This window comes from Haliotis cracherodii, unplaced genomic scaffold (assembly GCF_022045235.1).
Source record: "Haliotis cracherodii isolate W230 unplaced genomic scaffold, xgHalCrac1.p SCAF_4, whole genome shotgun sequence".
NCBI classification, from domain to species: domain Eukaryota; kingdom Metazoa; phylum Mollusca; class Gastropoda; order Lepetellida; family Haliotidae; genus Haliotis; species Haliotis cracherodii.
In genome coordinates, this window is record NW_027266297.1 from 57,544,390 (window position 1) to 57,570,370 (window position 25,981).

The window sequence follows — 25,981 nt, forward strand, 5'->3', positions numbered from 1 at the left end:
GATACACCATCTACAATGAGGGTTCTGGTGCTGCTGCTTCTCTGTGTCTGGTGCAGCTACAGTCAGCAGGGTACAGATGGGTCCACCTCCAGCCAAGGGGAGACTGGATCAGGTGAGTGTGGTGTCGTGTGACATGGCCCAGTACACAAGTATATATTATGATATTGTCATTGTGTGTACTTTTTAGATATAATGCATACAGTTGTTTATGTGTTGTTTAATGCCACACTCAAATTCTGACCCGCGATCTTTACAGAGCTAGAAGCTCAAGTACAACTACTTGGATCTACCTAATGTATGTACCCATGTCATTGGGTAATAATTGTGACAATGTCAGCCAGTTAAAATATACAGAGGTAAAAAGAATTACTCATAAATAAATTTTACAGCCTGAAGTTTAAAGCTGTGTTCAACAAAGACATGTACATGGGCATTTTGTGAGTATCTGGTGTGTCCTTAACTGCACAGCCAAATAATCCCTGGATTACTTCATAAAATATCTCATTTCACATGCAAACTTTCCCTTCTATCTGGGAGGCATGGGTCGTCATTGGTTATAATCCCAAATTTGCCCTGATGTTTCTAGGTTTGTCAGCACCATTCCCTTGCTCGTGGGTTTCACCAAAATGGTAACCGTGTAACACCTACATCCCTTTGGGCTTTAACCATTAAGCTAGAACACCATGATATGACTGGAATACTGTTCAGATAAAAGCAACAAAATAAATTCCGTAATCATAGAAAATCTCAGCTGAAAACAGAGCAATGATAGGTTGTACAGCGTTTGATTATTGCATAATTCGCATTCCCTGGTTGCCTGTGAAGATCCAGGTTAGAATAAATCTTCAGCAACCCATGCTTGTCCCAAGAGGTGACTTACTGGATCGATTGGTCCGGCTCGCTGACTTGGTCAATTCGTGTCATCGTATCCTAATTAAGTAGATTCATGCTCTTGTCAATCCCTTGATTGTCTGGTCCAGACTCGATTATTTTCACACCGCCATCATAGAGCTGGAACATTGCTGAGTGCGGCATTAAATAACAAAAATGATATCAAATCCTTCCCAGGAAAACCCAAGCTTGTGGATGCATTCAGCTGCTGTGTGGACAACTGGGAGAGCATGCTATGTACCTGGGAGCTTGGTCAGAACCTCATCTCCAATGATTCAGTCACAGTTCGGCTCAAGTGGGCAATAATGTAAGTACAGCTTCATTTCAGCTTTCTGTGACTGATCATAGGCAACAAAGGGCAAAAGGAAGGAACACACTAATTGTTTATTTACCCGATCTCCTGAACTTTAGACTCGGTCACCTCTCAGAGATCATGTATCTGGTTTCTGATCTCCTGAAGTGAAGACTTGGTTGCCTCTCAGTGATCATGTATCTGGTTTCTGATATCCTGAGCCCACTTGCACAAAGCGATCTTAGCGCTACGACTATTGTAAGCCTATGTTAAAGTATGTATATCATCTTAGCACTAAGATCGCTTTGTGCAAGTGGCCCCTGGAGTGAAGACTCAGTCACCTCTCAGAGATCATGTATCTGGTTTCTGATCTCTTGGTTACCTCTCAGAGATCATGTATGTCATTGGATTCTGATCTCTTGAAGTGAAGACTCGGTCACCTCTCAGAGATCATGTATGTCAGTGGATTCTGATCTCTTGAAGTGAAGACTCGGTCACCTCTAAGAGATCATGTATGGCTGTGGATTCTGATTTCCTGAAGTGAAGACTTGGTCACCTCTCAGAGGTCATGTATCTGGTTTCTGACTCCTGAAGTGAAGACTTGGTTGCCTCTCAGAGATCATGTATGTCTGTGGATTCTGATCTCTTGAAGTGAAGACTCGGTCACCTCTAAGAGATCATGTATGTCTGTGGATTCTGATTTCCTGAAGTGAAGACTTGGTCACCTCTCAGAGATCATGTATGGCTGTGGATTCTGATCTCCTGAAGTGAAGACTTGGTCACCTCTCAGAGATCATAAATGTCTCTGGGTTCTGATCTCCTAAAGTGAAGACTTGGTCACCCTTCAGAGATCATATATGTCTGTGGGTTCTGACCTCCTAAAGGGAAGACTTGGTCACCTCTCAGAGATCATGTATGGCCGTGGATTTTGATCTCCTGAAATGAAGACTTGGTTGCCTCTTAGAGATCATGTATGCATCTGGCTTCTTATCATACGAAGTGCATACTCAGACTTTTCTCAGAGATTATGCAATGCTGAAAATAGCACTCACTACAATCATCATTGATGCTATTCTATTTGTATAAAATTTCATAAAGTTTATAGTCATATTTATATTTCATGTTGTATTTTCCATAATACATGTACTGGTATTCTAATTCTCTTTTGTAACGATTTTGAATTCAAATTTCATATTCTAATTCTGTTTATAGGTACATGTACTACCAGATTTCACATCTAATCATCTTTTATAGGTTCTACTAGATTCCACATTTAATCATTCTAACTAGATTTGACATTTGATCATTCCAACTAGTTTCCACATTTGATCATTCTGTTTATAGGTTCCACAAGATTCCACTTTTGATTTATTCTGTTTTTAGGTTCTACTAGATTCCACATTTGATCATTCTAACTGTTTATAGGTTCTACTAGATTCTACATTTGATCATTCTAACTGTTTATATGTTCTACAAGATTCCACATTATTTTATATTTGATCATCCTTAACTGCAGGGATTTATCCAGGAGTTTCAGCAAGTTTCATGTGGTAGGCAAATTGGTAATAATATTATTGTGAACAAACATGTTTTACAAGTCATTAAATTCTTACGAATCCTGTACCTCTATTACATCATTGCCGAATTCCTGTATTTTGGCTGCAATCACACTAAACTAACAGAGAAGACAAGAGAAAGTTGGTGATATAATGTCTCAACCTGATATGTCATCTACACCACCGCATGATCAACCGACATTCTTATCAGTCTGTTGAGTGAGTGAGTTGGGTTTGACGCCGCTTTTAACAGTATTACAGTTATATCACAGCGTGTCAGCTTAATGTGGAAGAAAGCCTGAAGTTATGCAGGTCTGAGATGTTTACCACTTCGGTGAAACCCACGAGCATGGGTACGTTGCTGACAAACCTAGAAACAAAATTGGGACAAACCTTGATTCGAACCCACGATCATAGGTTTCTGGAGTGCTCAAGGGACGCAACTCTGCACAGTGAATTGCGGAGCCTTAGACGACTGGGCCCCGAGATGGCCTTATTCTAACCAGGCTCAGAAGAATCTTCTGGCCCAGAGGAGGCATGGTGGCATGTTCCTGTCAGAGCTACGTCCGTCTTCTTCTGCCAGCGCTACGGACACATGGCCACCAGACGGGGTTATATAACCCTAGCATCTGTCCAATTTACCCCACAGGATACTCGCCCATGACGGTCACCAGGGGTCTCCCATGTCTCTTGAAGATGGCTATTATCAGGTTGAAAATTTCCCACTGACGGAAAAAGAGTGGGGTGGGGCCATATGAACCTCAAAGGCTTCCTAGGGCAGAAATGATGCCATTTAGACCGGAAGTGACGTCAAAACCAGTAGTTAAAGTTCGAATTAAACATAATGATATCCAAGAGAGTACAAAGATAATCATTAATAGGTATATCAGCAATATAACGGTTGTTTTAGAGAGAGTATCACATATTGACTGATTATTCCACTTCACGATTGTCAAGTCCTCTCGAAGTGATTCAATGGATGTCAACTCTTGGGGATTTGAAGCAGATTTATATGATTGAAGCAGATTTATTTAAATGTCTTCCCTCTGGCATATTCTGGCAATGATGTAATAGAGGTAGAGGATTCGTAAGAATTATGAAACAATAGTTATCATTTTTAATAATTCAAAGAATACCTCTATTACATCAGAAGTACTCCCTCCCACCTCCGCAATCATCTGTCTCTAGTTGATTAATGTTTGGAAAGAGGACTTCTGTTGAAATTCTGGAAGTTTAGTTCAGCGTGATTGCAGCCAAAATACAGGAATTTGGTAATGATGTGATAACAGAGGTAGCAATCTTAGAATTATTAACAATGATAATCATTGTTTGATTTTCCCTAACTCCGGTGGTATTATCACATTGCACTTAATGATGTAAAACTAAATACGAAAGCCTTTTCCATGTTTGGTCCTTTTAAGTGAATTATATTTTACATTTATATATCATTTAAAACTATTCTAACCTCAAATGGTCAATGTATTCCCACTTTGAAATATTTCCTTTGACCTTGGTTCAATTATCAGCCTCTAACAATACCCTGAAATGTTGATAAGTTACACTAGAACTTACAGCAGTTGGTAGTTAACACATTAAGTTAAACCCACACAGTATTATCACTCATCACTAGTTTAGTCCTCAGTGTTCTATGATTAACTCCTGTGCTTGAGGTAGATATAACAGATGTCTGATGAGTAGTGTTGATGCTCTAGGCACAGGTCTGGGAAACCAAGGTATGTTCTACTTACCATGTACCTCTTCATCTGCTTACATCTGGTGTATGGCTTCATCTTTTGCTTGGTGGTGCACAAGAAATAAACATTCGCATATTTTCTTTCACATTTTACGCAATGCATCTCGGGGCATGAGTGGTCCAGTCATCTAAAGTGCCTCAATTCGCTGTGCAGATTTGCGCCCCTTGAGTGTGTCAGAAACACAGGACTGTGGGTTCGAATCCTGCTTCACACTCTTTATGCTTTTTGGTTTGTCAGCACCATACCCGTACTAAAGTATCAAATGTCTTAAGACCTTCATAAAATCCCACATCAAGCTGATACAATAAAAGCATTCAAAGCTGCATTAAACCCAACTCGCTCATGCATCTGGTTTTGATCAACTGGCAACACCTCTTAGTGTTTGGTGTTCATTTTCTAAAAGTCATCAGGAGGGATGAGGGTGAGAGAGAGGGAGAGAGGGAGAGGGAGAGGGAGAGGAGGCTATTGAAAGATGGTAGGGTTAAGAACTATTGAGGGGGAGGAGGCTATTGAAAGATGGTAGGGTTAAGAGCTATTGAGGGAGAGGAGGCTATTGAAAGATGGTAGGGTTAAGAGCTATTTGCGTCATTTTCACTATTGAAAACAGTTTAACACCAACATCGAAAACAGTTGCAATATCAACAAACCTTCTCTCCATCGAGCGGCCATTTCACAAACAGCTTCAGTGTAATATGCCTTGTGTAACAAAAACGCAGGTCACGATACAGTCTTGTCTTTCAGTATGACTCCATGACTACCTTGCATGATCCCAAGCACTACAAACTTTCACAGCATAAATTTCATTAAACACCTCCTCTTCAGCTTCGTCACAGCTTTTTCATCTTCATTCCAAAGACATCACTCATTTCTAGGAAGGTTGGATGCCTAGGTATGGTAGATGTTTGGTATCCGACATCCCATAATATGGCCATTACCTAAAATTCTTAACTCCTGGCAAGGATATATTTGGTATATTTTTACTGTGTGGGATCTTGTATTTGTTTAATCAGTTTTGCATCAATACCACCAAGGGATAACAATACATGGTCTCACAAGGTCTGTGAGAAATCAAAGATGGGGTACCTGCCAGGTTCTCTGCAGTGAAACCATTCCTGCTTTTAATATCATCGGTTAAACATTTCCAAAGCAAATCTAACAGCTCTAGGCTACTTCCTCATGTTGAATCCTTTAATTATTTTCGACTCCGTGGGGATTCCGGGTCATTCTGATCACTAATACCTCATGCTTGTCATCAGAGACATGTCATCAATCCCAAATGTGTGGATCAATGCTCATGATATTTATAACTGGATTGTCTGGTCCAGACTCAATTATTTACAGACCGCTGTCATATAGCTGGAATATTGCTGAGTGCGGCGTTAAACAACAAACCAACCAACCAACCAATCATCAGAGACAACAACAGTGAAGAGGAGTTGGTCGTGCTCTTTAAATAGAGTGTGTGTCATCATGCCCTAAAGCCATAGATTGTGGCTCTTGCTAAGCTTTCAGTCACTGGTTTACCATATCCTGCCTTGATCAGTTACAGGCCACTGTAATATAGTGGGAATATTAAAGAGGTATTAAACAACATTCGCCCACCCATGTATAAACAAAATATGTCCCTTCTGGATCCCTGGATAGATTGGTAGAACAAGCGTCCTGGTTGTGTGAGGCAACTGAATGGATCGGAGGGTCTTGGTTGTATGAGGCAACTGAATGGATCGGATGGTCAGACTCGGTGTCTTGGTTGTATGAGGCAACTGAATGGATCGGATGGTTAGACTCGTTGTCTTGGTTGTATGAGGCAAGTGAATGGATCGAATGGTCAGACTCGTTGTCTTGGTTGTATGAGGCAACTGAATGGATCGGATGGTCAGACTCAGTGTCCTGGTTGTATGAGGCAAATGACTGGATCAGATTGTCAGACTCAGTGTCCTGGTTGTATGAGGCAACTGACTAGATCGGATGGTCAGACTCAGTGTCCTGGTTGTATGAGGCAAATGACTGGATCAGATTGTCAGACTCAGTGTCCTGGTTGTATGAGGCAACTGACTAGATCGGATGGTCAGACTCAGTGTCCTGGTTGTATGAGGCAACTGACTGGATCGGATGGTCACACTCGGTGTCCTGGAAGATTGCATGTTATTCTATCATGAAGTCATGGAACATTGTTCATGATATCAATCAGTGGTGTACCTGGTACAGACTTGATTATGTATATGACGCTGTCATAGCTGTCATAACAAGTGTAACAAAAACAAACAACATATGTATTTTTGGTGTGTTTAATAATCAGCAGGCATCAGCTATGGGGGAAATATTGACGAGGGGGAGAGTTTTTCTCGGGGTATCACTGTTTGCCCTGTTTAGTTTCCTTGCAGCAAAAGATTAAACATGAAGCACTGGGTCATACTCAACTATAAGACGACACAGTTAATAACCAATCCACAAAATAGGAAAACTTTCCTGAATCACGACACTTGTGTTTCATATCGTGTTCCCCCCTGTGGATTATTTGGTTTCTTCTGTTCCATGCTGCTAACCCCACACCTTGAGGATGTCTGCTGGGCCGTGTTAAGATAATCAACTTGTTGCAGATTCAGTATTTCTGCAAAAGCTTAATTTTACTTTTTATATGAAAGATATTTTTGTCTATTGGCATTTTATTTGCTAGGTACACTTATTTACCAGTATGCAAATCACTCACCTTGACAACATTTATGCAACAATGTATCATCACTATATGTCAGTAATAGCATACATGTGAATACAACTACAGGAAAAATATATTTAACATGATAATGTGCTATACTTTGTGCAACTGAAAAACAATCTTCTGCTCAAGTTCCAGTGTGCTGAATCTGAAACCAATAAACAGCCTATCATTTAAAGAATTTACTTCTATTGACTTTAAACTCATTAGATTTGACTTTTAGCCCACAATTCCCAGCTTATTTCAGCCATAGACTTGCAGGCATCTTGGCTGTGTCAGCAACCTTCCTTATTTGTTCAAGTCTCACAAGGTTTTAAAGCAATGAAATCGTAATTGGCCATTTTGCTTGACTCTAAGATGAAAGCTTTACTAACACCTTTATTTCACTGCAAAGAGTTTTTTTAAAATATATGGTGTGCTTAATAATGAAATATCATGCATACAGTTCAATCATTCTACATTCATCTGCTTCAAATTAAGAATAATAATAAATGTGTCTGCCTAATTCAATATTCATTGTAGTGTTTGTCATCATAAACTGAATATCTAATAATATTTTCTTAAACTGTATTTTGCTTTATAGTTGAAAAAATAAATCATTTGTAACTATCCTCTGCATATTGTTATTAATCAATCCTTTCACAGATGGCCACAGTTCTTGCCATCGTTCATTCATTCACTCACAATTAGTTCTAACAACCATCTACAATCTTCAAATAAACTCACCTCTTTTCATTCATCCCTCCCCTTTCCCATCCATCACTCCATTCCCTCACTCCCCTTTCCTATCCCTCCCTCCCCTATCCCTCCCCTTTCCTATCCACCTTTCCTATCCCTCCCTCCCCTATCCCTCATCCATCGCTTTCCTATCCATCCATCTCCCTCGCTTTCCTATCCCTCCCTCTCCTCGCCCTCCCTCCCCTATCCCTCATCCATCGCTTTCCTATCCATCCATCTCCCTCCTTTCCTATCCCTCCCTCCCCTATCCCTCATCCATCGCTTTCCTATCCATCCATCTCCCTCCTTTCCTATCCCTCCCTCCCTCATCCCTCGCTTTCCTATCCCTCATCCCTCCCTCCCCTATCCCTCCCCTTTCCTATCCCTCCCTCCAGTATCCCTCATCCCTCGCTTTCCTATCCATCCATCTCCCTCCTTTCCTATCCCTCCCTCCCCTTTCCTATCCCTCCCTCCCCTATCCCTCATCCCTCGCTTTCCTATCCATCCATCTCCTTCCTTTCCTATACCTACCTCCCCTATCCCTCGCTTTCCTATCCATCTTTCCCTTTCCTTTCCTATCCCTCCCTCCCCTATCCCTCATCCCTCGCTTTCCTATCCATCCATCTCCCTCCTTTCCTATCCCTCCCTCCCCTATCCCTCCCCTTTCCTATCCCTCCCTCCAGTATCCCTCATCCCTCGCTTTCCTATCCATCCATCTCCCTCCTTTCCTATCCCTCCCTCCCCTTTCCTATCCCTCCCTCCCCTATCCCTCATCCCTCGCTTTCCTTTCCATCCATCTCCTTCCTTTCCTATCCTTCCCTCCCCAACTTTCCGGTCAATCCCTCTCTCCCCTTTCCTATCCCTCCCCCACCTTTCCTATCCCTCCATCCTCTCCATCCCTTGTTTCCCATCTATCCATCTATCCAGTCATCCAGCTGGTCACCTCCTGAGGTGTGTGTGTTTCAGGGATGCGTTGTCTAGCTGCAGTCACCAGACTAAGACTTCTTGTCGCTGGAAGTCCAACGATGGTAGGGACACCTACAAGTCTGGGATGATCTACTACATGGAGGTTGTCGTGGCAACTGTAGGCAAGGCCGATGAAGCTCTGCTGGAAACTCAGAACTTTACTATTGACACTAACATGCTTGGTATGAAGACAGTACTTACGTTTAGAATAAATGTGGCTTGGGGTAGTTGTTGCAGGGTTTTATGGGACGTAGAAATGTGCGAACAGTATGCACAGCTGCACAACTTGGATGCAGATAATGAATAAACAACATCACAAGGGCCTCACAAAGGAAATATCTAACATTTTACCATGAATTTGGAAATAATCGATTCTGATTGGTCTATCGGAGGTTGATTATAGATCTTAAAAAAAAACCTATGATTGAAACAGCCGGTTTGACGGCCGCATCACCGCGTATTTATCATAGAATACCAGTAGTCCTTATTTTAGTCATTGTTGGTAGGCATATTTAAATGATTATATCTACAATTATAGATTACAAAATACAAAGTTGCAATATTTCATAGATATCCCTGAATCCTTTCAGTCATAGTCTTAGCCAGAGTGAGTGAGTGAGTGAGTGAGAGAGAGAGAGAGAGAGAGAGAGAGAGAGTGAGTGAGTGAGTGAGTGAGTTAATATTTAACGTCACATCGGCAATATTTCAGCCATATCATGACGAGAAGTTATACCTTAAAATACATTTATTTCGAATAAATAAATAAAAACCTGATGGAAAGTAAAATAACTAGAATATCGCAGATTCATATTTTAAACTAGTATACAACCATAAAAAGATATCACTATATGTAACAATACATAATAAAAAAGGGCTACAGTTGCCAGCAGCTGAAGGTAGATCACCATGCCAGGGTCCAGTACCTTTGCTACCTCCATGGAGAGTCTTAGCCAGAGGCAGTGGGGTAGCCTAGTGGTTAAAGTGTTTGCTCACAAAGACCTGGGTTCAATTCCACACAGGGGTACGTGTGAAGCCCATTTCTAGTGTCTCCCGCTGTCATATTGCTTGAATATGGCTAACACTGGGTAACACCATACTCACTCACAGTCTTAGACTGGGAAACATTTTGCTAACTACAGTGCCAATAAATGGTTCCTAAAGCAAAACTTTTAAACATGTGCCAAGGCTCTGCAGCTCAGTTTAACACAAAATATTACATTCATCTCAACAGCTTGAAAAATTAGAATATCAAAAAAGTTCAAATAAGGAAAATCTTCATAGTCCAAGGTATTTACACGCAATTGTCAAGCTGTTTTGTGAATGTGTTTAATATGGTTACAAATTTATAAATTTACAAATTCTGGCAAAGACAACAGTTCCAAATAGATCAACCTGGTATCCATAAACTTCGGTCAAGTTTGTTTTCAACAAGTTTGATATTTTGTATATTTTGAAAATACATAATACATACATAATTTCAGTGGAGCCCTGATGTCATAACTTCACCTTGATTTTGCCCTCCAATATCTCCCAGTACACTGCCAGGAAACAAGGCATCACATTACATTGTGTCGTCCGACTGAGATTACGAAGTAGAACAGCATTCACAAATAAAGCCTAGGTTATTATGACAGTTAACCTGACACTCTGAATTAACTACTAATGTCGAAAATACTTCCCAAAAGTCAGGGGATTACCAAAAATGCAATTCCATTATGAATAGTGATAGTTTGCTGTTATTGACTATTAACATGAAATATGGATATTACCGGTACATCACTTAACCAATGTGCTGACGTTGCAGTGAGGCCGGCGCCAGTGGACAGCCTGACCGTGGTGGACCGGAACACAACCTGTCTGTCCCTCCAGTGGCAACACGGCAAGGGGGAAGACCGGACCATTCTGTACACGCTGCATGTGAGACAGGGTTCTCAGCTACAGGTGATGCATCCTGGATACATTCGGGGAAGAAGTTGTCAGTGATATTTTCAACCCCACCAAAACAAAATTAAAACCGTTCTGTACATCTTTCTGAAACTTTGCATACTCGCAAGGCATGTGTTGAAATAGTGCCTTTTGCCATTCAGGAATTAAAACAATATATTAAAACATATGTTTCTGAAGCAAGAAGTATGACATGATCAGATGAGTGTTCATTTTCAGGAGCTTGACTCATGAAGAATTCATTCATGATACTTTGTATTCCCTTCTAGCAAGGGCTGATTTTTTGTAAGCTTATTTTTTTCAAGGCAACAAGTTGGATATGTTCAAATGAGGATAGAGTTTCTGGTGACAGACTTATAAACCTTGCCTTTTTCTCAATAAACTGTTCCTATCTATCACGTCAGAGACACCTGGTGCCTTTTGTTTTCACTGAAACGTAAGCTTATTAATAGTTATAAGTTGGGAGGTGAGGCGAAATGGGGTTTAACATCGTGTCCAAGATTATTGCACTTATATAGCGATGTGCATGCACGTGTGTGTGTGTGGCTGCTTGTACTAGTCCGGACTGATGACGATTTTATAGTGCTAGCCCACTGAGATACCATGCTGCAGTTTAGCATGAATACCCCACTCAGACACAGTATACTCCAAGCCGACCTGTCCTTTTTTTGGCCCCTTAATGCCAAGCACCAGGCAGGGTAACAACAAATACCATCTTTTAACGTCTCTTGGTATGACGTGGCTGGGGATCGAACACCGGACCTTCCACTCTCCGGGCGGACGCTCTACCACTAGGCCAAAGAGGCGGCCAACAATCATAAGCAAGTAAGGCAGATGGGATATGGTTGACTGCTTGTTACTTTTGTTATAGCTTTTCCTGGACATTGAGATAGGAAGCCAATCTCATTAAAATCAGACCTTAGTTCTTGCTACCGCTAAACAAAGATCTGAAGACATCCCAATACGGGTCACGTCAGAACGACCTTTCGAGAATTTTGACCGACCAGTGAAATGATTGACAAGAAATCAACATTAGCCAATCCGAAGGCAGCTTTCTCAAGCTTTACGACACTAGTTTCAAACTGGCGACTACAATAAGACTGATAAAAAGCACATTCTGGAATGGCTTAAAGATGTCCTAGATTATATGGATATAATCATAAAACCCGTAACTGTCGTTCGGAATACCCCATGTTAAATATTTAGTGGTTGCATGATTGGAAAACACATTCCGACAGTCACTTTCATGATCTGGTAAGCGACGCTCTGATTGGTTGGATGAAAGGTCGTTCTGACGTGACCCTTAATGGGACGTCCTCAGATCTTTGTTTAGCGGTAGCGAGAACTAAGATCTGATTTTAATGAGATTGGATAGGAAGCCAAACTCAAGTGTCTCACTGGTTGAGCAAAGCATCATATATGATAATGTACATCAAGTAAACTTTTTAATTTTCAGATTTACAATTACACTGACATCACCACTGTTACTACATGTGGGCTGCACCCAGGCAGGACGTACACTCTGCTGGTGTCAGGTATCCCCATCCCTTATACCTACAGTCAGCCCCACGGCTTCTACAGTGAGTGGACCTCCCTTGTAGCCAGGACCATGGAAGATGGTGAGTAGATCAATCATATATTGTACTGTATTGCCTAGCCATCTCCCTGTGTGACACACCGTTTGTTGTGTAATGCCGCACTCAGCAATATTCCATCTATATGGCACTGGTCTGTAATTAATCGAGTCTGGACCAGACAATCTAGTGATTGATATCATGAGCATCGATCCACGTAATTGGGATACGATGACATGCATTAACCAAGTCAGCGAGTCTGACCACCCGATCCTGTTAGTCTTTCGACAAACCTAGTCACCTCTTACAGAAAGCATGGTTTGATGGGTACAATGTGTCAAGCCCATTTCTAGTGTCCCCGCCGTGATATTGCTTGAATATAATAGCAGCATAACATCATACTCACTCACTCACTCTGCCATACTAAGAGCCCACTGGTGGGCCCAAGACAGATCAATCACAAAACATATCTATTTTTATCTTGTGTTCTGTTCTCCCAGTCTCCTGAAATCCATTCTTGACAAACATGTTATTATATAAATGAACTATTGTAAATATGTTGAAAGTTAACAACTTGTACCAAATCCTTTTCATGTTATGTGAATAAAATATACAAAGCTCAAATCAAACCAAAATATTGTGTGTCATCATGCCCTAAATGTATAAGCGGTGAGGACCCAAGTAAGAATGGGTCGGATGGTCAGGTTCGGTGACTCGGTTGATGCATGTCATCGTACCTCAATGCTTATATTGATGCTTATGATGTCAATCACTAGTTTGTCTGGTCCAGACTCGATTATTTACAGAACGCTGTCACATAGCTGGAATATTCCTGTGTGCTGTGTTAAACAACAAACAAATAAAAACTGATGGTATGGATCCTCATGCATTCAGTCACTGGTTTGCTTGGTCCAGACTTAATTTAGTTTGCCCTTATAAAGATGACTGTGAACAACATTTAACATTGCCTGTAGTATTAGACTGCTGCATTTGTCCTTCAGTGCCGAGTGGGGTTCCTGGTATTGAGATCAGCAGCTTCAGATACCACAAGTGCAGCTCTCAGACCTCGGACTGTGAGGTCACCATCTACTGGCAGGTATGTACAAGGTGTATCAAAAGACCAAAAGGTAACAAACCTGTTAAATCTACATATGATATCAAAACCCTTTCACAAAGTCACTATACCTGGTTTCATCAAAGTGGGAAACGTCTTCCCCCTACATGAAACTGAAACACTGTGATATGACTGAAATACTCACTCACTCACTCACTCACTCACTCACTCACTCATAAATATCTACTTATCCGCTGTCTTACTGACCCAACAGCCAGTTGCAGACGTGGAGTGTAATGGGGAGATAACTCAGTACCAGGTGACGCAGATCGACACGGAGACAGGACAGATGCAGGAGTTTGAGGCGGAGGGATCGGACACATCGATCAACCTCGGGATCAAGAAGGTCAGACAGTACTTGATCAGATTAAAAGCCAGAACTCGGGTCGGATATTCGGAGCATTCCGCATCCATGGTGATACCAGCATATCAGTACAGTAAGTAAATGATTTTGCAAGATTTTCGGGAAATTTTGTTGCAAATTGTAGAGTCACATTTACTAAAATGCACAAGCAAGATCTTCAAAAACGCTTAATAATTTTCTGACAAAGACTTGTTTGATCAATACATGAAATAATTATGTTCCATCTATCATCGAGCCAAGGCATCTCTCTTCCCTCTATGCTGTAATATTGTTTGTTTGTTTGTTATTTAACACCACACTCAGCAATATTCAAGCTATATGATGGCCGTCTGTAAATTATCCAGTGATTGCATCTACATACATCAACCAAGTCAGTGAGCCTGACCACCCGATCTCGTTATTCGCCTATTACGACAAGCACAGTCGCCTATCACGGCAAGCATGGGTTGCTGAAGACCTATTCTTCACGGGTCTTTTGTAATATCATGAACAGGTAATCAGTAAATGTCAGAACATGTGTTACTTTATCATAACAGCTTGTATTTACACCATGTATAGCTTGGTGCCATTGGGTTCATGTTCCCTCATGACCTATTGCAGAGTTGCCTCCCCCTTCTGACATCCTGGTGGAGGCCGAGGGTTCTGTTCTGAACATCAGCTGGGGCCCCCCTGAACACTCCCAGGACTCCCCCGAGGGGCAGACCCTAGGGTACACACTGTACCACTGTACTGGATCCAAGTTCACTTTCAAATGCAGGGTAAGAACTGAATACAAAGCTACTCATCATATCTGTTGGTTAAGATTGTGGTTCGGTCACTGTGCCCAGTGATGGGACTGGTCATTTACAATAGAGAGAGAACATGACACAGCAAATGAGGTGGGTTGCCATAATGTATCACTAAAAATTTGAACAAAATTAAGGGTTTAGGGACTAGTCATTTATTATAGGGGGGGAGGGGGGGCATGACAAATGTTACAAAAAATGGTTGGGGGTGGAGGGAGAATAATACAGCCCTAAACCACGCTATGATAAATGATCTCAGTACCCATCCCACCCAAGTACCTAAGTTACCTGTCCCAGCCCTAAACATGATGTTGAGAGAGAAAGTATGTAACAATTATTTTATAAAGGAAAGACTTTTTTATTTCTTGGTTTAACTTTTTGAGGGCAAAAGATTTAATTTTGTTAGTTCAAGTTTATCTATTCATTTTGCATTCAGAACCAATATGATTCTTTATGACGAGACATCCTACATTTTCCTTTTCAATTATTACTCCATGATAATTTTATTACAAAAGATAACAGCCATATTTTTAACAATTCCCCTATATGCCCCTGTGGATTTAGGATGTAGGTCAACCCTCAGATCCCCTTCTCACTTTGCACCCTCCGGTCACAAAATCTCAAAATATATTTATAGGCTGTGATAATATGGTGATGATCATGTTATCTGAGAAACAAATGATGGGTAGCTGGAGGCATGATCTGATCTGTCTCATGGCTCCAGGTAACACTAAGGGATTCTTCTTGACATACACCATGATTAGGACTGGGATGAGTCCAGATTTACTATCCTGTACCCATCCCCCTATTACCCGACCCTACCCGGGTACCCGCTGTAGGTCTCAAGAGATAGGTACTAAATGACCAGTTAGGAATAATTTGACCGTACTCCTGTCAAAATGTATTTAGATACACGTATAAACCGATCTGATCATGCATACACTGAAGTTGAGTGAAGTTTTATCTTTATGCAAACATATCAAGTCAGAAGGAATATGTGCATAGTCAGAATGACACTTATTGTGTAAACATAGAGTTCTAGATAATTTTTGCGGTTAAAACAATAAAATCACGTGACTAACCACGGGTAGTCGTGTGGTACCCAGGTCCTACTCAGTACCCACCCGACCCAAGTACCTAAGTTACCTGTCCCAGCCCTAAACATGATGTCGAGAAAGAAAGTCTGTAACAATTATTTTATAAAGGACAGACTTTTTTATGTCTTGGTTTAACTTTTTGAGGGCAAAAGATTTAATTTTGTTAGTACAAGTTTATCTATCCATTTTGCACTCAGAACCAATATGATTCTTTATGACGGGACATCCTACATTTTCTTTTTCATTTATTACTCCATGATAATTTTATTACAAAAGATAACAGCCATATATATATACAAATTCCCCTATATGCCCCTGTGGCGTAACGTATTGTATACAGTATGAAAACAAAACGTACCTTGATAAGTTCCATGGATATTTGTGAACTTTATTTCCAGGACTCTATTCAGTGGCTCCACCTCCCAATCAATCAAACATCCTTCCAGTGGGAGGTGCCTGATGGTAACCCTGCCAACAAGATGATTGGCATATCTGCAGAGATGGAGATATCCACTCAGAATTACAGCAGTGGCTTGTCATGGAATGAGTGTGTGTACAACAGGAGGACGAGTGAGTGCTGGAAACCATGTCTTATACAGATGGAATGAAAATGTGCAAATATCTATATTCATATTATGCATTGAAGTATGTTTAGAAGTTCCTGATTCTGTGGATCCTGTTGATATCATGTACAAGTTAATGTTGTTTATGTCCCAATCTAGCTATATCATTTTCTGTGGCCTTTAAAGAATCCAGTCTGGACCAGCCACATTTCTCTGATCTGATTTGTGTGTTTGTTTGTTTGTTGTTTAATGTTGCCTCAGCAATATTCCATCTATATGACGGTGGTCTGTAAATAATCTGGACCAGACAATCCAGTGATTGACATCATAAACATTGATCCTTGCAACTGTGACATGATGACATGCATCAACCAAGTCAGTGAGCCTGACCACCCGATTCGTTAGTTGCCTCTTACTACAAGCATAGTTGCCACTGACGGCAAGCATTGGTTGCTGAAGACCTACTCTACCCCAGATTTTCACGGGTCTCTCTGATCTGAATGTTATTTCCTCTGAGCATTTCTGGATACGAGTGGTAGTTCCAAATAGATACTGTCAATAAATCGGACCTATCATGGAAATTATACTTGTACATTCCAAATCTGGTGATTAAAAATCAAAGTTGCCTTTATTGTATCATGCAAACCTATCTCTACCTTCCATTATTTTTCAGATCTTCATCCTCCACAAAACGTCCGCTTTTCACGCAAACAGCCTCACAATGGCCTTCGAGCTGCCTGGGACACGTTTGACCCCACAGACGGCCCTGTGTGTATCAGCCACTTTGTGTTGTCTTACTGTGTCTCCTACAGACAGGCTGAATGTGCAGGTAGGTGTAGGATGTTTTATTGGCACCCATATTATTTCATGATTTCAGAGGGGACAGTCGGGTAGCCCAGTGGTTAAAGCCTTTGCTCGTAACGCCAAAGACCCGGGTTCGATTCCCGACATTGGTACAATGTGTGAAGCCCACTTCTGGTGTCCCCCACCGTGATATTGCTGGAATATTGCTAAAAGCAGCATAAATGACAACAATTTCTTGACATAGACATGAATATGGTGTGATCTTTGCAGGCCCCACAGTGAACTAGACTTTGTCTAAAAAAATCACTGCCTCAACTGTGAACCAACTGTCTAACAATCAATATGAATTTTACTTTTCCCACAGTGAACTAGACTTAATTTGTCTAAAATTTCATTGGCCCAACTGAAAACGAACTGTCTAACAATCAATATGAATTTTACTGTTCTCACAGTGAACCAGACTTTATCTAAAATTTCACTGGCCCAACTGTTAACCAACTGTCTAATAATTAATATGAATTTTACTGTTCCCACAATGAACTAGACTTTGTCTAAACATTTCACTGGCCCAACTGAAAACGAACTGTCTAACAATCAATATGTATTTTACTGTTCCCACAATGAACTAGACTTTGTCTAAAATTTCCCTGGCCCAACTGTCTAATAATTGATATGAATTTTACTGATCCCACAATGAACTAGACTTTGTCTAAAAATTTCACTGCCTCAACTGTGAACCAATTGTCTAACAATCAATATGTATTTTACTGTTCCAACAGTGAACTATACTTTGTCTAAAAATTTCACTGGCCCAGGAGAGAACCCAACTGTCCAACAATCTTTATGTATGTTATATCCTTGTATTTTAGTTCCTTGGGTGATTGATGTTTGACGGTATTTTCAGGGCCATCAGTGCAGGTCAATGTGTCCAACAAAGACGTGACTCACGTCATCCAGGGTCTGTCAGCAGGAGTGAAGTACAGGGTGACACTCCGAGCTGTGTCCAGGGCAGGGGAGGGGCCAGAGAGTGAACCCATCATCAAAGAGGTGACAGAAGGTAGGGGGATGTCACCATGTTATCCAGTTACTAAAACTTTGTTTATCCTATGGTGGTTAAAACTTTCGCCCGTCACGCCGAAGACCCGGGTTCGATTCCCGACATGGGCACAATGTGTGAAGCCCATTTCTGGTGTCCCCCCGCCATGATATTGCTGGAATATTGCTAAAAGCGGCGTAAAACCATACTCACTCATTGTTTATCCTATGTAATAACAATGAATATCAACATCTTTATTTACACTGTTAAGATGTTTCTTTACTAATACTGTAGCTGGCACCTATAGCAAGTTAACACCTTTATCAGTAATTTCATATAGTTTGTCAGGTGTGCATTGTGTGTAGTGATAAGGAAATTAGTACAATAACATCAGTTATATAATATAGTCTGTTAGCTGTGTATTGGGAGAAGTGATGTGGAAAATAGTACAACTATATCGATATCAGTAATAAAGTTTGTCAGGTGTGCATTGTGTGTAGTGATAAGGAAATTAGTACAATAATATCAGTTATATAATAAAGTCTGTTAGCTGTGTATTGTGAGAAGTGATGTGGAAAATAGTACAACTATATCGATATCAGTAATAAAGTTTGTCAGGTGTGCATTGTGTGTAGTGATAAGGAAATTAGTACAATAATATCAGTTATATAATAAAGTCTGTTAGCTGTGTATTGTGAGAAGTGATGTGGAAAATAGTACAACTATATCGATATCAGTAATAAAGTTTGTCAGGTGTGCATTGCGTGTAGTGATAAGGAAATTAGTACAATAATATCAGTTATATAATAAAGTCTGTTAGCTGTGTATTGTGAGAAGTGTTGTGGAAAATAGTACAACTATATCGATATCAGTAATAAAGTTTGTCAGGTGTGCATTGTGTGTAGTGATAAGGAAATTAGTACAACAATATCAGTTATATAATAAAGTCTGTTAGCTGTGTATTGTGAGAAGTGATGTGGAAAATAGTACAACTATATCGATATCAGTAATAAAGTTTGTCAGGTGTGCATTGTGTGTAGTGATAAGGAAATTAGTACAATAATATCAGTTATATAATAAAGTCTGTTAGCTGTGTATTGTGAGAAGTGTTGTGGAAAATAGTACAACTATATCGATATCAGTAATAAAGTTTGTCAGGTGTGCATTGTGTGTAGTGATAAGGAAATTAGTACAACAATATCAGTTATCTAGGCCTTTAGAAAATTGACAAAGGGGGTGCTTGTAAAAAACATACATAAGCTCAACTTGCTGTCAAAGATTGAGCAGGAGGGAAGAAAATTAGTTGAGCATCGATGAAACTCAATGAGGTTTCTTATTATAGTTACCAAGCAGTTATATTCCTCTTCTATACTGCAGAGCTTTCTGAATAAATAGGTGTAATATACACAAGAAGATACGGACATACGCAAATTTTGGAACTTATTACGGGGCACTTATAGAACACTTACAGACTGGTGAAGAAGTTGCAAGGTCATAGGGTATAGATTGGAGCAGTTGTAATACTGCTGCAGTTTTCTAGCTGTACAGAAACCCATAATCTGACACTGGTAACTGTTTATATTTTCAGCTCCACAGTTTACGTGGGTGGTGGTGCTGGTTGTGGTGCTAGTCCTTGTCCTGTTGGTATTTGTCCTGTGTGTGTGCTGCTGGTGAGTAGGGGACTACCGGGGCCTGATCCCGGCTCCTTATATGAGCTCAGTGATGTGACATAGACACAGAGAAGGAGTAATAACAGATATATTTGTAGGGGTCGGTGAAGGGAGTAGGAGAGACATAGAGGTATAATAACAGATATATTTGTAGTGATCTGTGAAAGGAGTATGAGAGACATAGAGGTATAATAACAGATATATTTGTAGGGATCTGTGAAAGGAGTATGAGAGACATAGAGGTATAATAACAGATATATTTGTAGGGATCTGTGAAAGGAGTATGAGAGACATAGAGGTATAATAACAGATATATTTGTAGGGATCTGTGAAAGGAGTATGAGAGACACAGAGGTATAATAACAGATATATTTGTAGAGTTCGATGACCTTGTGTATGGAGATGTGACAAGGACAGAATGAGCGAGTCTATATTTGAAGGACTACACAAATTTGTTTGTATATATGTAGTTTATACAACACACTATTGTCGACCTTGACATGTTTAAAGCCAGTCTGTGTTTGTCTACAGGAAGGTGCGCAAGCTGACACAGAAAGAATTCTACTTGCCTGTCACGATGCCTAAGTTTCCCGCTTCACAGGTGTGTATGTTAATGTTCATGTGGCACTGACACAACCATCGAAAAAAGAGGACGGGGCAAGACAAGGTCTCGTTATTTCCTGGTGAATCAGACCGCCTTTGTGGTCTAGTGGTAGAGCGTCCGCCCGGAGAGCGGTAGGTCCGGGGTTTGATCCCTGACTGCGTCATACCAAAAGACGTTAAAAGATGGTACTTGTTGTTACCCTGTCTGGCGCTTGGCATTAAGGGGCTAAAACAAGGACTTGTCGGCTCGGAGTCAGTATACTGTGTCTGAGTAGGGTATTCGTGTTCAACTGCAGCATGGTATCTCAGTGAGCTAGCACTATAAATCGGCATCAGTCCGGACTAGTACAAGCAGCCACACAAACACACACACGTACATGCACGTCGCTATATAAGTGCAATAATCTTGGACGCGACATTAAACCCAATTTCACCTCACCTCCTGGAGAATCATGGAGGGTGATGATCTTTTACTGCAAAATGTCTCAAACAATATCCATTTATGTCAAAGTGTTTGTGATTCCAGTGCTCAGTACACACCAAGCAAAGTGTGTCACTAAACGAAGCTGCAGCCACGCGTCTCTCTTCATCTTTTACCTATGTCTTTGTTGTCTGAATCACCCATATATTTTGTGTCTGTTTTACAGATTACTCGAAGTAATGGCCAAAATAACAACAATAATTCCACCAAGAAAACTGTGAGTGTCTCTTCTGAATCGGCCCTTCTGTCCAACATAGAACATAAGCATGAAGCCAATTGCCAGCCTTACCAGGTCCCACAGTTAAGCAGTTCCTACAGTGAGAGTAGTTCTACATCTGGGCCAACATCTTCAGGGAAGGCCAACAGGAAGCTCCACAGGAGAGACCAGGGAAGTTCCTCAGATGCAAGTGAAACATTGTCCTCAAAGAGAAATGACTCTGTAGAAACCTACTTAATGGCAGATTTGCCAAGCATGTGTACAAATTCAGATAACCAATTGGTCAGTATGAGCGATCTGGATTTGACATTCTCTGGACAGAACAATGCTCAACTGTATGAGCCCAGACAGGAGGTTCAGCTCGGGTTTGTGTTTGCTTCATCCTCAGCTTCATGCCATGGCCCCCTCACTCACTCACACAGCCCTTTTGCCACACACCTGCCATCACTCACTTGCCTTCCCATTGCCCCACCCACACAATCACAAGCCCCTCCTACTGTTGCCACGCCCCAACTGTCAAACCCTGCCCTGCCTTTTGCCCCACCCACACAGTCTCAAGCCCCTCCTACTGTTGCCATGCCCCAACTGTCAAACCCTGGCCTGCCCTTTGCCCCACCCACACAGTCACAAGCCCCTCCTACTGTTGCCATGCCCCAACTGTCAAACCCTGCCCTGCCTTTTGCCCCACCCACACAGTCTCAAGCCCCTCCTACTGTTGCCATGCCACAACTGTCAAACCCCGCCCTGCCCTTTGCCCCACCCACACAGTCTCAAGCCCCTCCTACTGTTGCCATGCCACAGCTGCCAAACCCTGGCCTGCCCTTTGCCCCACCCACACAATCACAAGCCCCTCCTACTGTTGCCATGCCACAACTGTCAAACCCTGGCCTGCCCTTTGCCCCACCCACACAGTCACAAGCCCCTCCTACTGTTGCCATGCCACAACTGTCAAACCCTGGCCTGCCCTTTGCCCCACCCATACATTCACAAGCCCCTCCAACTATCGCCACACCTCTACTGGCCTATCTTCCCCCTGCCACACCCATACCATCATGTACCCCCGTCCCAACTCACAGTACAGGGTATGTGTCCTATGAAGAAGCTCTGAATCTGGGGCAAGCCAAGATATTGTCTTGAATCTTAATATTGACTGCCATTCCAGACATGTCACCCATCTTACTGGTTGCCGAAAGACGAAGACTGTTTGTGAAAATGAAACAATCATAATTTTATCTTCTGTGACTAAGAGAAACTACTCTTCCCAAGGATCACTTCCTTAAAGAGTAATATATCAAACTGTATGCATCTGTTGAAATAACCAAAGGAAATATCTGGTGAAGACATGTTTAATGAACAAAAATCCATTGTCATGTGCCACCTTCCCAACAAACAACATCCAACCAATATTCAGATCACCCATCAACTGAGATCTTTGACCAAAAACTGAAACATAAAAAAATTACGAAAACAAATTCATTGTCCAAAAGAAACATCTCTCAGTAGTGTATGTGATCCTTGTGATGCGATTACAGCCTGGCACTCAATAAGTGTCTGGATGGCTGCCAAGGGAAGATTGTTCCACTCTTCAGGAAGAAGTTCCTGTAGATTTGCCGGAGGGACTAGGTGTCCTGTGAAAGCTATCTGCAGCTTGTTCCACATGTGTTCAATTGGGTTGAGGTCTGGTGACTGGGCTGACCACTCCATAAGCCCATAACTTTGCTAGCACAATGATGTAGTGTCTTATCATCCATGAGGATGAAGTCTGGTCCCTTTGTACCCCCATACCCATTCAGAATGTCATCCCTGTAGCGCACACCCGTAATCGCGCCCTGCTGTAGGACATGGACATCGGTTCTTCCATCTCTACTGATCCCACCCCAAATCATCTTTGAGCCCCTCTCATATTCGGCTACATTGAAATCCTGGAATCCTGGAATCATACTGTGGTTGACACCAAAGACGTTTGCAACGTGACGTTGTGTTGACCCAGTTTCAAGCATGCCCTTGTATCCGGCTACTTCTTCGGTTGTCAGGGCTTAAGTGCATTCAGTTGTTATTATCGGGCACGACAAAGTATGGACAGTATCTCGATTCATCTGGATTCATCTGGATTCATCTGTGTTGCAATCCTCAGTAGGGAGTGTTGTTGTGCTCTCTGATAATGACGTGCAATGATTTTGTCACGATACATCCAAAAACAGGTTTTCAAGCACCTCGTGCACATCATGCCCATGACTGCACGCCTCTGTACGTTCATCATGAAACTGAGGCCCCAAAGGGGTTACCCTGCGATGATCAGTGTCTACTGTGATATTTCAATCTTCATTTGTTGGATATTTTGAGATCAACAAAACATGATCCTTAGCAAACTTTGAGTGCTATAGTTCAGACTGTCTGCAGTGTTAAACATTAAGATTAGTTCCAAGTCGAATATGCTCACTGTGATCGGAGACAGAATACGAATTGAGCCAACTGTCGATGAGTTTCATAGCCAAAGTCAATGTCATCAGCTATGTCATGCATCATTGATATATGGGCGAATAATTCTTGCAGTTTCTCTGAAAAATACTAATATCAGGGCATGGTCTATAAGCCACTTATGATATAAATTCATATTCTCCTTATTATAAACTACATCTATACAAACAAAATCATTTATGAAATTTTACCATCTGCCATGGACTGTTTTGTCTCATATGGTCGGGCAGGCAAGTGTTTTAAATGATGCCACCTGCCAAACTCCTTTCAGAGGCAAAACTCAATACTCGAAATTTGTTTGAAACACACTATGTTTTAAAAAATGTCAACAAGACTGATATGAAAGTTATGCTTGTGATGAGGACCCTACTAAAAGAACAGGAAGATAAAAATTGTATACATATAGAAATTATACATAGATAAAAGCTATTTGGAAGAATGTAATTTGAGTTTTGCCTACTAACATTATCACTGCCGTTATGCCATGATGTATCTCAACTCCAGATACCACTAGGGGGCACGGGTGGCCCAGTCGCCTAAGGCGCCGCGATTTGCTGTGCAGAGTTGCGTCCCTTGGGCACACCAGAAACCTATGATTGTGGGTTCGAATCCCGGTTCGCCCTGATTATGTTTCTAGGTTTATCAGCACCATACCCGTGCTCGTGGGTTTCACCAAAGTGGTAAACGTCTGAGATCTGCATCACTTCAGGCTTTCCTCCCACATTAAGCTGACATGCCGTGATATAACTGGAATACTGTTAAAAGCTAAACCTAACTCACTCACTCACTCACTCCCTCACCAGATACCATTCTTAGATTGATGGTGTTGGAGAATTTATGACTGCTTCCGGTGAATCTGTCTTTCACTTTACTATTTTATTGCTCATTAGGCATTTCCACTTTCGTTGGCAACTGATTGTTTGTTGTGGAAGTAACTTCACCCTTAGTATTTCTGAGCCTTGTAACGTCACAGTGTATAATTCACAAACTAGATAATATTTGATCTTGCTGTAATATGTACGACAATCACATGATACTTGTATAGCTAGCTCATCACTAGGGACATAATGCCTTGTAGTTGACATTATTATTTAAACTATTGAATGTGCAGTTTATCATTATTTATCTGACTTCCAAAACTGAGACATCTTTCTTGGATAGTAGGGCTGGGACGAGTCCAAATTTACTAACCGGGTATCTGTCCCCCTGTTACCTGGGTACCCGTCCCCCTATTACCCGGGTACCCGACCCCCTATTACCCGACCCTACCCGGGTACCCACTGTTGGTCTCAAGTTGGGTACAAATGTTGAATTGGGAACTGTTTTACTGTAGCCCTGACAAAAAGTATTTAGAAATGGTAAAAAATGATCTGATCGTGCATACACTGAAGTTGACTGAAGCTTTGACTTTACTCAAAGTAAAGTCAGAAGGAATGTGTGTGTTGTCAGAAAGTAATGCAAACACTAGTGACTTGTACTGGTGTAACCATGGAATTTTATTGATAGTCATTAAACAATATATCACATGCCTATACCTAACCTACTCGGGATCCACGCAACCCGAGTACCCAAGTTACCCGTCCCAGCCCTATTAGACAGCAATATATCTTAGATATTAATATATTGACAAAAGCTTTCTTAGGCAGTAATATACTGACTAAGGATACTGGCTAAAACTGTGAACTATGTATTTATTGATTGAGCAGTGTCAATGCATTACCTCCCTATCAGGGCTGATCAAGTGTGGTGGGCGGGCATTGACGAGAACAATCTCTCTACACCTACCATTGGGTTTTTGTCTATTATTTGCCAACCACCGGAAAAGTAAATCAGCTCAAACATCAAAACCATTTGAATAATATTCAAAAATAATTACCCAAATCCAAAGGACTGTGGATGGATTTTTTTCAATTTGTTGAAAATAATTTATGTTTTTTTGCTGATTCTAGAAACATAATTGATGACCTTTACTGATATACAAAAATTGTTTCTAGTATCTCTGATACCTTTCACACACTGCCGCAGAATGCAGTTTATTTCCCTAAAAACCTTTTCTACTCCAGGTCCCTGTGGGAAACTGACAATTTTGAACCAATGCTTGCCGATTTGAAATTCTTGAATATGAAACTCGGAAACTCCAACTTGAGAGTAATTATGAAACAGAAGGGAAGACAAATTGGTTTTGCATGTTTTCTTGAGTAAATAACCAACAACCACACATTGTTTACGTTGATTTCAGGTCAGTTCCCGAAATACCAACAGAAATGTTTATGAATATTGTTTTAAAAAAATAATGAATAGTTTTATTTTGTTAGATATGTATATCAACTAACATTTCATGAATATTTTTGTAATAACA

The 25,981-nt window shown here is 41.1% G+C and overlaps 1 protein-coding gene across 1 annotated transcript; it reads left to right on the forward strand.

Moving 5' to 3' along the window:
• LOC139479773 (interleukin-6 receptor subunit beta-like) lies at positions 1–25,981 on the forward strand. The gene is made up of 15 exons (XM_071262641.1): positions 1–112; positions 1,069–1,198; positions 4,452–4,472; positions 8,893–9,074; positions 10,697–10,833; positions 12,293–12,455; positions 13,412–13,506; positions 13,739–13,961; positions 14,489–14,646; positions 16,169–16,340; positions 17,007–17,162; positions 18,042–18,194; positions 19,762–19,843; positions 20,375–20,444; positions 21,094–25,981. The coding sequence occupies exons 1-15, from the start codon at positions 16–18 to the stop codon at positions 22,279–22,281; spliced, it is 3,027 nt and encodes a 1,008-aa protein (XP_071118742.1). The 5' UTR covers positions 1–15; the 3' UTR covers positions 22,282–25,981.

Excerpts from the sequence above, each read along its gene's own strand:
- LOC139479773 (XM_071262641.1), top strand. The coding sequence starts at position 16 with ATGAGGGTTCTGGTGCTGCTGCTTCTCTGTGTCTGGTGCAGCTACAGT. Across the intron at positions 12,456-13,411 it reads AGCCAGGACCATGGAAGATG|TGCCGAGTGGGGTTCCTGGT; the intron begins GTGAGTAGATCA and ends TTTGTCCTTCAG. Across the intron at positions 19,844-20,374 it reads GTCCTGTGTGTGTGCTGCTG|GAAGGTGCGCAAGCTGACAC; the intron begins GTGAGTAGGGGA and ends GTTTGTCTACAG.